Source organism: Tenrec ecaudatus, chromosome 2, assembly GCF_050624435.1.
Source record: "Tenrec ecaudatus isolate mTenEca1 chromosome 2, mTenEca1.hap1, whole genome shotgun sequence".
NCBI classification, from domain to species: domain Eukaryota; kingdom Metazoa; phylum Chordata; class Mammalia; order Afrosoricida; family Tenrecidae; genus Tenrec; species Tenrec ecaudatus.
In genome coordinates this window covers 195,210,063-195,227,860 of record NC_134531.1, presented here as the reverse complement: position 1 = coordinate 195,227,860, position 17,798 = coordinate 195,210,063, and the positions used below count along the sequence as shown (strand labels likewise).

At 51.7% G+C, this 17,798-nt stretch overlaps 1 protein-coding gene across 1 annotated transcript in view; it reads right to left on the bottom strand.

The window, feature by feature from the left end:
• Positions 1–7,274: 7,274 nt before the first annotated feature.
• The window catches only part of RASGEF1C (RasGEF domain family member 1C), a 30,506-nt gene continuing 19,982 nt past the window's right edge, over positions 7,275–17,798 (bottom strand). The window contains exons 7-13 of the mRNA XM_075543231.1: positions 17,291–17,393; positions 16,671–16,750; positions 16,490–16,585; positions 14,230–14,325; positions 12,249–12,372; positions 8,409–8,481; positions 7,275–7,975 (exon numbers count right to left, since the gene is read on the bottom strand). Of these exons, the coding sequence (XP_075399346.1) occupies positions 7,951–7,975; positions 8,409–8,481; positions 12,249–12,372; positions 14,230–14,325; positions 16,490–16,585; positions 16,671–16,750; positions 17,291–17,393 (597 nt within the window). The 3' untranslated portion in view covers positions 7,275–7,950. The remainder of the gene's footprint in view (positions 7,976–8,408; positions 8,482–12,248; positions 12,373–14,229; positions 14,326–16,489; positions 16,586–16,670; positions 16,751–17,290; positions 17,394–17,798) is intronic.

The window sequence follows — 17,798 nt, the reverse complement described above, 5'->3', positions numbered from 1 at the left end:
CGACCACCTGCCTAGGCCCTTGCGGACGTGAGCATCCTGGAACTCTCTCCAGTCCCCAAGGAAGGCTACACCTGTCACAGAAGCAGGCTGCCAGTAGGTAGTGCGGCTGGAGATCAGACGACAGCGGGAATAGACCCAGGCCACTCGGGAAGAGAAATTCACACTTCGTGGGCTGCGACTGACTGATGTCCTTGCGATTTCAGGCAGACAGCCAGGGTAGATGAGGGTGGGAGGTGGGGCGCCCCAAAGAAGCCATGGGTTGGAAGTGCCCTGCATTGGAAAGTTAGGGGACTCGGGGGTGGGTGTGTGTGTGGAGGGGGTGGTGAAGGCAGAGCAGCGTATCAAAAGACCTCTAGGCAGACATGTCCTAGAACAAGAGATGCTCATTTTGAGAAATATCACCGAAAACGCCCCGCCACGCAGGAAGACTTCAATTTTTAAAAAGCTTTTGAATGTCCGTTTTACTTTTTAAAATTAAAAATGTGCTGCCCATGGGGAACACTTGACATTCGTGGCGTAAGAGGCGACCCCGGCTGCTTCAGGCCCAGCCGGCTGGGGCGCTGGGTGCAGAGCGCCCTCTGCGGGCTCCGGGCAGCGCCGGCCTGGGCGTGGGAAACGCCAGAAGTGCAATTCACTTTGTTGGGTGCTGAGTGAACAGGGGCACCACCAACTCAGTAATCAAGATAAACATTTTAGCGCAACATTAAAAAAATGCTACATCAGCAACCTGCTCTCCCTGGGCAGGTCGAACTTTCTTTCTTTTCTCAGATGCATACCTTTTATATTAAAACAAAAACAATTGCCCACAGATGGTCCCTGGGTCCCCACTCTACACTCCCCCTCATTCACAATGCTATGATTTTTTTGGTCTTTGATGCCTGATAGCTGATCTCTTCGACGTCTCGTGATCTCACAGACTGGTGTGCTTCTTCCATGTGCGCTTTGGACTATCATGATCCCAATTCTACCTTACAAATCCATTTATACCAAGGATGTACACGGGTCCAGATAAGAACTGGAAACACACGGGGAATCCAGGACGGATGATCCCCTCAGGACCAGTGGTGAGAGTGGTGATACTGGAAGGGTGGAGAGAGGGTGGGGGGGCAGGGGGAACAGATGACAAGGATCTATATATAACCCCCTCCCTGAGGGGTAGACAGTGGAGAAGTGGGTGAAGGGAGATGTCGGATGGTGTGAGATATGACAAAATAATAATAATTTATAAATTATCAAGGGTTCATGAGGGAGGGGGGTATGGGGAGGGAGAGGGAAAATGAGCTGATACCAAGGGCTCAAATAGAAAGCAAATGTTTTGAGAATGATGAGGGAAACAAATGTACAAAAGTGCTTGACACAATGGATGTATGAGTGGATTGTGATAAGAGTTGTACAAGCCCCCAATAAAATGATTTACTTTATTAAAAACAGAGCAAAACTCACCATCAAGCACAGTGTCCCCAGTGATGCGATTTCTACATCACCCTTTGAGGACACTGTCTGTCAGGGTGGTGCCGTGCTCCACAGGTTTTCAGTAGCTGGTGTCCGGAAGCACTTTGCTTTTCTTTCAGGGACTTTCTGGGTGGACGCTTAACCTCTCCCTTAGCGGCTGAGCACAGTGACCATTTGTGTCCTTCAAATGTTACTGCGGCGTTGCTTCTGACTCAGCGACCCTGAAGGACAGAGCCGTGCAGCCCCACCGGGTTTCCAAGGCGGCACTCTTTACCACAGGGCCACGGCCACAGCTTTCTCCCGCAGAGCAGCGCATGGCCAGAAACAGGCACCCTTTCGGTTAGGCCCTGAGCACCTTAACCACCATGCCACCAGGATGCCTTGGCATCGCCCATGGACTGGGAATACACCACAGGGCTTAGACGTGTAGGTTCGAGCGCTTGTCCAGAAACGGGTTTGGAGGCCACCTGTTTTTGTAAATGTGTTTTTATTCTCAGGCATGACCGAAGGGTCTCGGCATTGACACAGCCTCCGGGAAGGGGGGGGTGCTTTGTCAATATCTATTACATCTTGAAATCCACTTCTCTGCATTTGTAGGAACCCAGGTGATTTCTACAGGATCAAAAAATATATACAGCAGGATGGACACACACACACACACACACACTGCTGTGGAGTAGACTCCAAATCAGAGTGACCCTTTAGGACTTGTTTTGTCTTTATAGTGATTCAAAGCCCCCCAAAAAACAACAACAAAAAGACTGGAATTTCACAGCTTCCTGTAATCTCTAGGAGAAGGCTGCTGTATTTCGAGACACCCATTCTGTGGTCTGTCACAGAGTTATCACAGCGGTAGAGGCAGCTAGATTGGTTCCTATTGAACCAGGGGAATGCCAATAGCACATTAACAGAAGAGAGCAAGTCACACCACAGTGGGTGCAATAAGATCCAGTTTGGGTAAAAACAGCATCACCGCTGTGTTATTTATGCATCCATCTACTCCGTGGGTTGGATTGTACGCCCCAGCCTGCAAAAAAAGATCTACTGAAGTCCTAACCACCAGCCCGAGCTTGTAACTGTGACCTTATTGGGAAATCAGATCTTTTTAGAAACCCTCATTAAACACAAACTTCAAAATGTGAAACTATTGTGTGTTTTTTTTGTGTGTGTGATGAAGCTTTTGTCTAGGCCCTGCTCCCATCTCTCTAACCCTTTCCCAAAGATCTTACACTCTTCCCTTAAGACCCTGCCCAAATGGGAGTCAGGGTACCACCGAATCATACTCTTGTAATGTGTTCTTTGGATTCTGAAAACAAAAGAAGCCCGGAGGTGTAGATTGAGGCTGGCACATGGATGGGGTAAGGGTTCCTAAAGAGATTCTTGTTGGACAGGTCTTGCTACCCTTGAAGAATGAGCAGGTCCATGGTGGTGATAGAAAATACGTTCTCAGTACAATTTCTCAAAACAGAGTTTTCAGATCCGGCTAGACCAGAGGATGTGTACTGGTACAGATAGGAACTGAAAACACAGGGCATCCAGGACAGATGATCCCTTCAGGACCAGTGGTGAGAGTGGCGATACCAGGAGGGTGGAGGGAGGGTGAGATGGAAAGGGGGAACCGGTTACAAGGATCTGCATATAACTTCCTCCCTGGGGGGTGGACAACAGAAGAATATGTGAAGGGAGACATCAGATAGTGTAATATATGACAAAATAATAATTTGTAAATTATCAAGGGCTCATGAAGGAGTGGGGAGTGGGGAGGGAGGGGGAAAATGAGCTGATATCAAGGGCTCAAGTAGAAAGCAAATGTTTTGAGAATGATGATGGCAACAAATGTATAAATGTGTTTAACACAATGTATGTATGTATGTATGTATGCATTGTGATAAGAGTTGCATGAGCCCCCAATGAAATGATTAAAAAAAACCCAAAACAAAAAACTTCCTGAATAAACTTCTGTGATCATCTTGGGTCCTTTGAGAAAATATATCAAGATCATCCCTTGGGAATCTCCAGCAAGAATCACCTTCACCCTCTGAACTGACTTCTCTGATTTGAATTTCATTGGCCCAGCAGATCCCTTCAGAAGGCATGGTTTTGATTGGACCTTATTTGGGATTTCCCCTTAGGAGACTAGGACAGGTACACCGCTGAGAGAAGTTGTCTGCATCCACCCACTGTTTGCAGAGACATATTTAATTAAACACAGTTGGTTTGGGATAAACTTGTACACGTGTGATTTGGAACTCTAGTAACACTACTTTTTTACTTACCCTCAGGTATAAATAGGACTCACTGCCATTGAGTCAATTCCAAGTCACAGTGACCCTACAGGACAGGGTAGAACTAACCCGTGAGTTTCTGAGACTGTATCTCTTCTTTACAGGCGCAGAAAGCTCCATCTTTCTCCAGATGAGCAATGGATGGGTTTGAAATGCTGATCTTGCAGTTAGCAGCCTAGCACACCACCAGGAAGGACACGTACCATTCGTTACACGAAGTCTGTGTGACACCAATGCGGTGCCAATCCCAGATGGTTTCCCTTTGGCTAGCTTACTGCTGGGGGCCATGGGGCCCATTCCAATGCATGCTGGGATTATAAGGACAGAATTGTTGCGTCAAGAGTATATAAAAAATATCTTTCTAAAACTTCCCATGCTAGCTCCTTGCTCCCCACTTAAAACTTTTCAGTGTCTCCCCAGAACCTTCAAGGTAAAGTTCAAGTCCTTGGCTTGCAGACCCGTAGTGAGGGTTCTAACTTTTTTTTTTTCATCCCAAGGTGGGATGTCAAAGGAGGCAGGGGCTCACTTGTGGTCAAGGGGCCCCTCCTGTGTGTGTCCCAAGGCCTCCCAGCCCATGACCCCAAGATTACCTCCCACTTCAGTCCTGGCAAGTACACATGGGTTTCATTTAGGACACTGTACAGTGGGGTGGAGTCACACAAGGTGGATGTGTGGTGACAAGAAGCGACAAGGTCTAAGGCTTGGCAGGATAGGGTGTGACATTGTGCTGGTCTGCTGCTGCGGATGTGGTGTGTGGCTTTGCCCTACCAGATCCAGAAAGGGCTGCAGTCCCCATGAGCGCCACACTGAGGACTCTGAAGGAGAAGAACCGGCAGGGCAGGGACACTCCTTGTCTGGAACACAGGCCAAACACTGCAGGCTCTCATGAAGCCTCAGGAGAAGCCTATGGCCACACAGAGGAGGGTCTGTGCAGAGGAGAGAGGTATTCCTGTGTCTGAGGGTGGGAAATCTCGGGGCCAATCCAAGCTGCTGCCCTTGCTTGGCTTCTCACCTCCCGGGGCAGCCCTCAGGAGCAGAGCTCTGGAGACCCACGCACCCTGGTAAAGCCGGGCCTCATCCAATGAGTGGACCGTAGGGGGGCAAGTGGCTTTGGTTCCTGAGCCTCTCTTCAGTCACTGCTGAAGGGGAGCCAGGGATGCCTACATTCCCAGGGTTTACTTTGCTGCACACAGTTCTTGACTGGTACACAAGAATATCTAGAGATTTGGCAGAGCCTATTTGTATATTCATATTTACCTTTGCTGCAAATAATCCGTGAGTGCGGTGTAGCATATAGGAGACTAAGCTATGAACAGTTGCTTGGCCCAGGAGATCAGGACCATAGTCACGGGGGATAATTGGAATAACAGAGTGCCCCAAAACAATGCATTCTACACCCTAATTTGATACACAGCGAGGGGGGCATGTCTTTTGAAAAGCTTGTAAGCCATCTGAGGTGCAACTATTGGTCTCTCCCATCCAGAGGAAGGAGAGTATGAACATCTAAACACACAGAGAAACAATTCGCCCAGGAAATTAATGGACCATGTGAACATCAGTCTCCGCAACACTGAGACCAGAAGAACTAGGTGGTGCCCATGATCTGGGAAAGGTCACATTAGAAGGTCTTGGATAGAATGAGAGAAAGATATGGAACAGAACCAACAAATCATAAAATAGACCCAGCTTACTGGTCTGCTAGGGACTGGTGGTCCTCCCATGCTATGATGCTTCCCCTTCAGGTCTCATCTCTCTGTTAGAATGACCAACCATTGAAGATGCACAGGGCAGGGTCTACCCAAGGGCTGAATCCCAAACGTTAGGAAAGGAGGAGGAATGGGGACAGGAGGCCCAGGGAAGTGAGATCAGAGGCAATGGATTAAAGGGATTGCTATGCACTGAGGGGACAGCATACAGCTGAGTTGAATCAGAATGCAGGTGCATTGTGCAAAGTTAAACAGCGATCTGCTCTGGAAGCTGCCACACAATTCATGAAAATAATTTTTTTTTTAAGTACTTGGCCTGGGGCTGGACGCTCATGGGGAGCATGTGTTTCAGGCTGTCAAATGGAGGTTCCCCTGAAGCACATCTCAATTGCAGTGCTCTGCTGCTGAGCACCCTCCCCGCTCCTAGCCCCTTGTAGGCATATGGTGGGCCTGCCTCATGAGCCCTGTGGTGTCAGGGGACCCAGAGGACTGAGGTCCAACAGTTGTCAAAGACCAGTTGCCTGTCCTTGAGGTGTTAGGGGAGGGGGCCTGGGGTCAAGCCTGTGAGCAGTGCCCTGGGGTTATCCTAGGTCCATGCTTAATGGTGAGGACCTAGCCATCAAAGCCACTGCTGTGGTAGGAGTGGGAGGCGGGGCCGGGGGAGGCATTTAGGGACTGGCAGTGGCCTAACCATGCTCTTGCATGAGGAGATGCCTAAGACAGGGTGACGGCTGGTGGAACTCAGTGCAGTGAGGCCCAGGCATCTGGGGTTCCCACAGGCCCCTGCACAGAGGAGCTCCGGAGATGGAACCAGGTAAACAGCATGCCCTTGAGCACTTGGGGTGATCTGAGAGCCCCCTGTATATCCCGTCTCTACGTCAGGTCCCAGGCAAGACTTCAGACTCCAGGGTATCAGTCCTGACCTGGGCACATGTGTTTTCAAGCTGGGCAGAGCTCCTTCTGGCAACCCACAGCGTGGCTTCAGGAGGGGCAGTGCCTGCTGACCTCTGCAGAGGGGCCTTGTGAATGTTGTCTAAGGAAACTTGAGAACAGAGGTAAAGCCGGATGAGGGAGGGGTTCTAGCCAGGTCTAGGCACCTTCAAGGCTCCTTGGGTGGGCCTGAACAGCCCTGTCAGGAGCTGCAAGTGGTGTGGTGATGGGTGAGAGCCTGGGGCTTGGGTGGAGGAACTTCTTGCTCTGCTGCAGGCTCAGCCACGCACCCCTCTGGGGTTTCTGAGATGGAAAAGGCTGAGTTGCTCTGGGGCTGGCGCATATACCTTTCTACCAGGTCAGCTGATGGCTGCTCTGAGGATTTGTTGGGGTCCTGGGGTACATGCCCCCCAGCATAATTTTCAAGCCAGGTGAGGCACCGGGGATGGCTAGTGGCCCTGCCTCTGCTTGTGTTGCAGATGGGACTCAAGGCCGTGCTGTCAGGACAGCCAAACCCCACCAGGAACCAGCCAGGTGGGTCAGTCCACCCCCAACTGGCCCTCCAGCTTGCCAGCAGCCCCAGGAGGAGGGCACGCATCCTCCTCCCTGACTTTCTGGCTGCGTGACTTCATCAAATGCCAGGTGGGGTCTCAATAGCTGATCTGTTTCCTTCTTGATACAGGTATTGGGGGAGAGTGTAATGGGAGGGGCCATCCAAGCCCTCCACCCGAGGAAAGAGACATTTGTCCACTGAAGTTTTATTGAGCACCTACTACGAGACAGGCACTGCCAGCACAACACAGAGTCTCTGGGGGCTCCGACAGCCACTATACCTCATCCTGAACCACAGTTACGACATCCCCAGACCGTTGCTGGGAAATGACCCTGCACTCCCCCACTAGCTCCCGCCCCCAATCCCCGAGACACAGTGTGGACGCGGTATACAAGGATGTGCAAATGTGTGTTTATACAAGGGAGCTGGGTGACCGAATTGCAATGTACACATTGTCCACTCGAGTTTGCAAATGTGTCCTGCTGACCTGCTTGCCAATGGCCACTAAAAAGTCATCCCCTGATACCAGCAGGACCAGAGGGAAGGGTACACAAGACACAGCCTCACTGTCAGGGACCACTGGGAGCTCTGAGCCGCTCTTGTGTCTCCCCATGGTGCCTGCTGGCACTGGGAGATTCCCAAGCTGCCAGGAGACAGGCTGTGGGGGTGTCAGCCTCCATGGCACACGTCACTCAAGGAGATCACACGGCTGCAGCTGTCTAATCCTCTGGGGGACAGTACGGTATCCTTGCCAAGGATGGACATGCTGACCAGCAATGCAACCTCTGGGCGCATGCCACCCCGTATGTCTGGAGTTGCGGCGCAGAGTCTTGCCAGGGCTGAGGTTACAAAGGGTCTCCTGGGCCTCACATGGCCACGGGGTGGGCCATGGGGCCACGGGGTCATGATTTGCACAGTTGGGAGGCACTGCTGACACCTCGGCCCCCTGGGCCATCGAGGCAGGGCTGCAGAAGACTTCTGCTGTCTCCATCTCTTCTTCCTCAGTCGGCTTGGTGCTTGCTTCTCATGTCTTCCCCAAAATAGAGGATCTGCAGAGGTAAACAGGCCAGCGAGGGGTGGGACTGTGGGTGTTACCCAATGCCCCTACCTCTGTCCTTATCACACATCTCGAACTGCAAGGGGAGGCCTGCAAAGCTTCGTTCTCGGAACCCTTTGCTGTGATCGCTCCCACCCTGTGTTTGGTTGTGTGCACACACCCACCAAAGGAGATGGCGTGCACCCACTTTCTCTCGTAACTAGCCCTGAGATACAGTCTCGACTATCCACAGAGGTGGCCACCCTCCCTGAGGGTATGGTCCCAGCTTCCTCTCTGCTCCCCATGGCCCTGATCGGATCCTGCACCATCCCCATGGGCTGGCTGGGCCCCCAAAGGCTGATGACTGGGTCCCTTGGCCTCGGGCTGGCCTCACACCCACGCCCTCCCCCTGTCCCCTGAGGCTCTGCCCTGGAGTGCCGACTCACCGTAGAGATTTCCACCTCTCTTTCTCAGTTTGGTTCTCTGGACTCTCGCTTTCATAAGAAGCCAGATACAGACCTAGGGAGAGAAAGAGGGAAATGGAGCCATCACGTCGGATGACAACACCTGTTGTATGCCCGCAGCCTGGCCGCTTTTCTGACAGTGGAGTTTTTATTTTGAGGTCATTGGAGCTACATGCAGCTGTAAGAGAATGTGCAGGACCCCGAGGACCCTGGACTCAGTTTGCCTTGGCAGTGACTTCGTGGCAGCACAGCCTCTCGGCGAGTCTATTGTGAGAGCGTAGTTAGGGTATGGGACATTTCTGCCACCTCAAGGGTCCCTCATCTTGCTTTTTTATAACCATGACCACTTCCCTCCCTCCTCCACTGTCCTCGACCCCTTGGCAACTACTAAGTGTTCTCAGTTCTATAGTTTGTCCTTTCAAGAATGTTCTAGAGATGGAACTGTGCACTGTGTATCTTAGTCACCTGACAGCACTGTAACACTGCTGCCACACGTGGGTGGGTAGAAAGAACAGAACTAAATATTTTCTCACAGCCCTGGAGGCTGACAGTCCAAATCAGGGCTTTGGCCGTATGAATGTCTACCTTGACAGGAGCCTTGGTCATTCGTCGTTATCTAATGATCATCACATGGCATATGTCTTCTGCATGTTATTAGACTTAGAACCCACCCTAGTGGGGTACTAGCTAATTAACATAACAAACAACCCCCTAGCTCCAAACACAATTACCCCCACAAATACAAAGGCCAGAAATTCAACTCATAGGCAGCACGCATTAACTTTTTATTGTGAATTAGTTTTCCATTCAACAACTCATCCACATTTTGTTTCCTATCACTGATTGCAATCACCACACTGTAGCATCATGCATCCCACCTCCCCCTTCTTTCTAAACCCTTCTGAGCATTGTCCCTGGGTACATGTCGCCGTTTGGATCTCACATGGTAGACAGTTTTAAGTGTGCATATCTCGCTAGTGTTGTTGTGCCCTGTGGAGACCTACCTATTGTTTGGTTGAAAATTCAGCCGTAGGAGTGAGTTCGTTTTCAGACTTGAAAGATAACTAAGTACCATGGTCTCAGAGGGTCCACCAATCTCTACCCAACCATTATGCTGGGTCATTTTTATGATTTTCAGTTTTGGTCCACATTTTTCTCCCATTCTATCAAGAACCTTCTGATGCTATCCCTTTCAGAGGAGTTGGTGGTGGTCACCGGGCACCATCTACTTCTGGCCTCTGGGTCATGGAGACTGAGGTTCCCATGACCCACTCGTTCATTGGTCTAGTTGTTTCCATGTATCTTCCATTGTCTTCCCTCTCCTTTCTTTCTGACAGGGCGCGGTCAGTAGTGGCACCTCGGATGGCCACTCACCAGCTTTTCAGACCCCGGTTGCTACTCGCTACAGTAGGATGTAGAACACTGTCTCTGTGGACAGTTGGCCTTAGTGTCCCTGGAGACCGTGGTCTTGGGAACCCAGGCCCAGTGACTCATTCCTTCAAGATGAAGACTAAGGACAAAGAAGTTTGTGTAAGTTCATCTCCTGTACGCGCCACCACAGTCCTGGCTGCATTTGCAGTGAAGGATGCATAAATATGCTCTATCAAACATTTATGTGCTCCTGGGTAGACTCCCACTTTCCCTCTCACACCCAGTCAGACTGGTGTCTACCTGTGCATCTGCTCGTGGATCACTGTTGCTGGCAGGATTGTGGACATGACTGTACTTAGCTTATCTCTGTTGCCTTTAAGTCTTGCTCTTCAAGTGCCTCCATCTGCACCATTTTTCCACTGAGCTTCTTGTGATTGCATGCGATCTTCTCTTTCACCCTCTGCTGTTGTTGTTAGGTGCCATTGAGTTGGTTCTGACCCACAGTGATCCAATGCACAACAGAACTAAATACTGCCTGGTCCTGCGACATCACCCCAGTTGTTCCTGTACATTGTCCCCGAGCCCATTGTTGCAGCCACGGTGGCAATCCATCTCATCGGGGGCCGCCTTCTTTTTCACGGCCCCTCTGCTTTGCCCAGGATGATGCAGCCCTTGTCCAGAGACTGTTCTCTCTCGACATGTCCAAAATATGTAAGGCGAGGTCTTGACATCCCTGCCTCTCAGGAGCACTCTGGCCGTACTTCTTCCAAGACAGGTTTGTGTGTCCTTTTGTCAGTCCATGGTACTTTCAATATTTTTTTCCAGCACCACGAGTCAAAGGCATCAATTCTTTTTTAGTCTCCCTTTACTGCCTTGTCAGTCATTTATCCTCCCATTCCCTCACTCCTGGGAGCCACCAACTAATGCTTCTTTTAGTGTGAAAGCCTGTTCTTGATGTTTTACAATAGCGGCTTCACACATAGTTGTCCTTTTGTGATCAACTTCTTTGACTCAGCATAAAGTCTTCCAGGTTCATCTATGTTCCACGGTGTTTCTCATTGTCATCACAATTCTCTGACACTGTGCACTGTGTCACAAGGTGTATGCACACACTTTCTTTATTCATTCTTGCACTGATGGACATTTAGGGCATTTCTATCTTTTTGTTATTGCCAGCACATATTTTGGGGGGAGGGACACAATTTAATCCACACCCTTATGTAACATTTTGAGATTGGCTTTCTTCATCAGTGTAATTGACTGGGGAGTCATCCTGTTGGTGAATGTACTGCTGCATGCTTAACCCACTATTTTAACAGGCCTCCTTGGCTCCAAAACATATAAAATTTTAAAAGGGGGAAATATTAATTATTCAAAAGCAAAATCATTAAAAAATCCTTTCCCATAATTTTCTTCTGAACATTCTTAGAAGCATGAGTGTGGGTTTATGTTTATAGTGACAAGGAGCCAGGTCTTCTGTGTGCCAAGTCGGGGGTCATTAGGGTGAATCAGGGGTCCACATCTCCTGAACCAGAAAGTAGCTCCACACTGAAGAAGATCACTGAAAGTCGGCTGACTGCTTCTCCTTTTTCTAGCATTTTATTTTCCTGGAGAATGGAATCTCTGGGTGCCTGATTGCTTAGCAATTTGCAAGTCAATTTAATGTATCTGACAACTGATCAGCTGGGAATTTGGGGAGGCTTACTGACTTGCTCCTGTGGAGTGGCTGGTGGTTTCGAACTGCTATTCTTTTGGTTAGCAGCCCAATACATAACCACTGTGTCATCAGGGGGAAGACGTGAGTAGGGCACTTAAGAAAAGATGCATCACTTCTTCCTGATCTATTTCTCTCACTCACACACATCCAGCCCCACACCTGACAATCGCTATGTGAGCCCCGGGGGCTGCTATTGGCGTGGAAGGGGGCATTTCTTATAGCACTCCCACGTTACTGATGAGAGGCCAGCCAGATGAATGGCTCAGATTTATGATGACGACCAACATCCAAAGGCACCTTGGTGCTGTAGTAGTTATGTGTTAGACTATGCAGCACAGGGTCAGCAGTTCCAAACCACCAACCTCTCCCTGGGAGAAAGATGAGGCTTGCCACGCCCATGAAGATTTACAGTCTCAGAAAACCACAGGGGCCCTTCTAGCCAGTCCTCTAGGGTCACTATGAGTCGGAGTGGACTCAATGGCAGTGAGTTTTTTTTTAAATCAGTACCAAACTGTATCCAGTGGAAGTCCGGTCCTGGGGCTCTTGGGGTCAAATGTACAGCTCCTAGAGCCCCATCCTGTACATCTGGGCTGATGACCAGCCAGTTAGGCCTTCCCTGATTCCTCCTGGAACCAGCAGAGCTCAGCACCTTCTACCTCTACTCTGAACAGCGGGCTCTGAGAGGCAACTGGATTATGGGTCTCAGGGGTCAGGGAGGCTGTGGGGCACCTTACCGTCCTCACTGAAGATGGGGGCTGTGTGCAGGTAGTGGGTGATGCTGGGGTCTTGTTCAAAGGGACACTCGACTTGCTTCCATGTGATGAACTCTCCAACCTGCTTGGCCAGCTCCAGGAATTTCTGCCGGGATCACAGAGACATAGAAAGAGGCACACAAGTACCCAGGCACACCCGCTGTCCCCTCACTCGGGCTCACACAGCAACCAGAGTCAGCTCGGACTCCTGGCGACCCTGTGTTAGACAAGAACTGTACCCCCAGGGGTCTCCACGGGTGCAATTCTGGAAGTTGATCACCAGGTGGGCTGGAACCTCCGGTCCACCCTCGGAGACCCCAGGGCTCACTGGCCCCCACTTGGGCTACAGCCTTCAGCAGGCAAAGCACATCGGGCTGGAACTGAACATGATCGTACCTTCACTGTATTTATTTGTTTGTTTGTTTTCACAGCTATCCCCTATTTATGGCAAGTGGTGGTTATTACTGATTTATAGAATGATGCATATGTATTTAAACAAATACATTTCAATACGACGGGGTGTCAACACATTTGTGGGAATGAAATGAAAAGATAATGGAATTCCCCCCCCCCCAACTCTTTAAGCTCCCTCCTACATTTAGGTAAAGCTTTGTTTATGTAAATCTTACAAGCTTGAGCTATTTAAATTAAAAGAGACTGCAAGTCCATGTAAAGAAGGATTCTGAGTGAACAACAGTACCAAGTCAGGACTAGGTGGAGAGCTCCCGACTGGGGCATCCTCCATCAACCCTGGTGGCCAGGTCCCGCCTGGCTTCAGGTCCCACTGCCCTGTTCCCTATGTCTCCCACTTGCCCTGAGTCTGAGGACTGATTTTGATGGGCTGTGTGTTAGGGTCCACTCATCATGTCCCTGCAGCTTGGATTGTCCAGCCCTTCACTGGGAACACAGTGGCCCTGGAGAGCCTGCCTGCCTGCCTGCCAGCTGAAGGCCCAGATCTATTGGAGCTTGGTTGGGGTAAGCCAGCCTGTCGGCAGCACAGGGAAGTCAGCTGGGGCGTCAGTGTGAGAACCACCAGCAGAGGGCAGCTGTGGTCAAGGGTGCCAGCGTCTGGGGAGATCCCAAAACTGCTGTCACCACCCGGCTGGTTGTGGCTGAGCTCTCTGACCTCTGGCCTCCCTGTTAGGCTGAAGCTCTGTTTACAGAGGGAGAGGCAGGCTTGGTCAGGGGAGGGCATAGCCCAGGGTGGGTGGGGTCTCAAGCCCACCTAATTATCTTCTAGGGGGAGGCCAGCGCTCCAGTCTCTGGATTGGGAGCGCCGCTGTTGTTTGATCAGCACTGTCTGACTCAGGTTCCCCTGCTGCCATGACCCAGCACCCACAGGACTCCCAGGTTTCCGCCTCCCACCCTGCTGGCCCCTCCCACTGCAGGGCAACTCCCATGCCTGAGGGCTAGGTGGTGTGGGTGGGCCCATAGAAAATGGGGACATAGAGCTGAATCAGTCTGGCCTTGCTTTTGAGGAATGTGGGGGGGCGGGCAGGTGCTTGGACCCATGACACCCTGCCTGTTGATGGTGGGCTGTCCCTCCCCGGAGGTCAAGGTCAAGGTGAGGGCTTCCTGGAGAGAGCCTGAGAGGGAACAGGGAACTCTGTTCCATCTGTCCACTCTGCCTCCGCCTGACAACCCCCTCCTCACTGTTCAGGGTTCTCCTCAGGAGGCCCCTCACCAGCACACTGACCCTGTGAGGTCCCACCCCACCACTCGCCAGTTGTCGCCAGGGGCTATGGGTTTGACTTTCCCACCAGCCTCCTGCTTCCCTTGGACGAAGGTGACATTGTCCTCTGCAGGTGTCAACGGGTGTCTCCTCCTCAGGAACACCCAGAGCAGGCAGCTTGGGCATTCCCACTCGTGTCACCTGTGAGGGGCTCCTTGGGCCACCAGTGCTGCCCCAGGAGTCTCCTGGGCTCTGCTAAGCGGGTAGCAGGCTAACCAGGCCGGCTCCTACCTCAAAGTTGACGTGTCCATTGGGGAGGCGGTTGGCGCAGCCTTCATTCAGGAAGTAGATGTCTTTGATGAGCAGGCTGAAGAAGGGAATGACAATCTGGAAGGGACAAGGGGTGGGTCAGCCCTCGGTTGGTCTCCCCTGGGGAACAGGTAGAGGGCAGGAAGCAGCCTTCCCAGCACTCAGACACAGCTCAGGAGGCAGAGGGGGGGGTGTGTGGTGTGTGCTTCCGGCCAGGCTGGATGGCCTGTGGGGCTTTTCGGGCTAACTGGTCATTTGTGTGCCCCAGGGGGCCCGTGTGGCAACCACAGCAAGGAGTAAGGGCATCGCGACCGCGTTTCCTCTCAGGCCCACCAGAGGGCAGTGCTGATCAAGCTCTTCCTGTACAGGGTGCCTGTCCCCTGGTGTCCAGGTGGGGAAAGTTTCAATGCACACTGCCGTGACCCTAGACCGTTTCTTTCATTGTCTAGTGGGCAAGACAATGGATGCATAAGTGAATGTGGTGAAGGAAAGCTAATGGTGCTTGACTATCACATGATATAGCGTCTGGGGTCTGAAAGGCTTGAAGATAGGCAAGTGGCCATCTAGGTGAGAAGCAACAAAGCCCACATGGAAGAAGCACACCAGCCCGTGTGATCACGACGTGTCAATGGAATCAGGTATCAGGCATCAAAGACCCAAAACAAAACAAACAAACAAACAAAAGCATATCAATGGGAATCAGGGGGAGGGCAGAGTGGAGACCCAAAGCCCATCAGTAGTCAATTGGACACCCCCCTGTCAGAAGGGCCACAAGGAAGAGAAAAGCCAGTCAGGGTGCAGTACAGCAATGATGAAACACACAACCTTCCTCTGGATCTTTAATGCTCCTCCCTCCCTTACGACCATGACCCCAATTATATGTTCTAAATCTGGCTAGACCAGGACATGTATACTGGTACAGATAAGAGCTCACAACACAGGGAATCCAAAACAGATAAACCCCTCAGGATCAATAAGGGGAGTAGCAATACTAGGAGGGTAAGGATAGAGGTGGGAGGAGTAAGGGGGAACTGATCACAATGATCAACGTATGGCCCCATCCCAGGGGAACAGACAGCAGAAAAGTGGATGAAATGAGACAGCAGTTGGTATAAGACATGAAAAAAAAAAGAGAATAATTTATAAATTATCAAAGGGGCATGGGGGAGGGAGGATGAAAATTGAGGAGTTGATGTCAGGGGCTCAAGTAGAAAGAAAATGTTCTGAACAAGATGGTGACAACATATGGATAGATGTGTTTGACAACATGGAAATATGTATGGATTGTAAAAAGAGCGGTAAGAGCCTTCAATAAAAAAAGAGACCTTGTGCAGCAGACCTCTTGACGGCTGCTTCCATGAGCATTAAGGATCCAACAAGAAGGAATAAATCTTTGACAACTTCAGTCTTTTCTCCATTTATCATGATTTACTATTGGTCCAGTTGGGAAGGTTTTGGGTTTATTTAGTTGTGAGCCATATTTAATGCTGCAATGCAATGTAATATAAACATGACCTGTGTCCATATGAATGGAGGTATTGCACTTGGAATAATGGAGGCGTAGACCTTATGTCCTTGGCCCTACAGTTGAGCTGACACAGTAGGGACCCCGACACTTGGAGCTCTTCAGTGGTACAAGGAGAAGTACGGCAGGGCAAGGAGGCCTGGTGGGAAGTGCTGGACTTCCAACTGCAAGGCCAGCAGTTCAAACCCTCCGGCCTCTCTACAGGAGAAAGGTGATGTTTTCTGATCCACACCGTGTTGCTATGACCCAGAATCTCCTGGATGGCGGGAAGTTGGGTGTCAGGTGTTGGCAATGGCAAGATGTTACTGTGGTTGCCAGGTATTGTTCTGACTCGATGTACAACAGAATGCAACATGGCCTAATCCTGTGCCTTGGCAGGCTAGGGCCGGAGTGGGAGGGTGGGGAGGGGGTGGTGAGATTCTGTAGGGTTGGTGGGGAAAAGAGGAGGTGCTCCTATTCTATTTGGTCCCCCAAAGAGAAAAGCCCCAGGTGCAGACTGCAGCAGTCCCACCCACACCGGGAAACACTTCCTTTCAGTTAGAGTTGCTTGATGGTAGGCTGGCCTGTTTGCAAAGGGATGAGTTCCCCTAGTAAGCAAGGATCTGGGACTTTCTAGCAGCAGATGCTGCAGAAACAGGCAAGGTGGCCTTTGGGTTAGTTGGGGCTGAGGTGGTCTGAAGCCAGTGGGTGCTCTGAAGTCCAGCGGTTCTGACCTACCTTCTCCCGGCTGCTGTGGGCCGTCAGGGAGCGGTGGGCGGCCCCGCGTAGGGCTGTCCTGTAGTTACAGAAATTCCCTGTTGGGTCCATCTGGTGCTGGAAGGAGACAGGACACAGTGGGGTCTCTCTGTCCTAGGGACAGCCATTGGCACCCAGAGAGTGGCCCAGGCCCCTTGTTTACCTCGAGGATGAAAAACTTGGCTGTCTTCACTTTGGCCCAGGTCTTCTTCAGCCTGGACACGGGACTCATGTTCATGCCAGCTGGAAGAGGGGGGGCCGGCTGCGAGGGCTGCTCAGGCCTCCACCCCGCCCCTCCTTCCCGTGGGCCACCCTGCAGACTATACCCTGACTCGGCCCATGCAGCTGGCGGTCTCCACTTGGTGGACAGTGCGTGCTGGTGGGTGCTGTACTGGGGTAGTCCCAGCTTCTCTGTGTGGGGCCCCCAGCTGTGGTCTAAGTACTGTGCCCTCCATCCTGGCAACTAGTGGCTGAACTGCCACCTCTGCTCGTCCCCCAGCCCTTGACAACCCCAGTTCTCTCTGGATGTGGAGGCAAGACACAGGGACAAGTCCTGTCCAGGCACCCTGAGGGGCTGGGCTTGCCTCACAGGGATCCTTCCCCCAGGACCTCTGGTGTGGAGACGTGGGGCTACTAGCCAACTTGAAGCTGTACCCAGTCCACCTGGACCATGCAGTGCTCTCGGGAGGACCCAGCATGCGTGGCCTGTCTGGTTGAGCCCACACGACCTCCCTGGGGGTCGTCGCACGGGATGGGGGGGGCTGGCCTGGGTGGCTGACTCACAGATAATGGCCATCAGGGAGTTGAAGTTGCCGATGTTGAAGCACTCTCGGGCCACGTCGATGAAGAACTCGATCACCTGGGCCCTCTGCTTCTTCTTGGCTGGCTGTGCACAGGGCACCAAGAGCCTGAGTGGAGAGGGCTCCCACCTGCCCTGTTTCTCCTGCTCTCAGCCCATGTCCTGATTAAGAAGCTGGAGGCCCAGGGCAGTTTGCAGCCTGGGGGCGGGGCGGGGGAGGGCCCAGGGTGTCCCCTGCACATCACAGCAGAGCCATGGCAGGGCAGGGCAGAGGGGACTCTGAGACACAACAGGAGATGCTGGAGAGGCATCATCACTCCCTGCAACCTTCTCCCCCATCCCCTGCCCCCAACACCCACTTCAGAAAAGCAGAAAGTCAGGCTTGGCTCCCAGCACCAAGCTGGTGCAGAGGCCCTGCAGCCCCCCACTGCTGTCAGACCCCCAACTCATCCACCAACTCCTGTCCAGTGAGCAATGGCGGGGAGAGTGGGG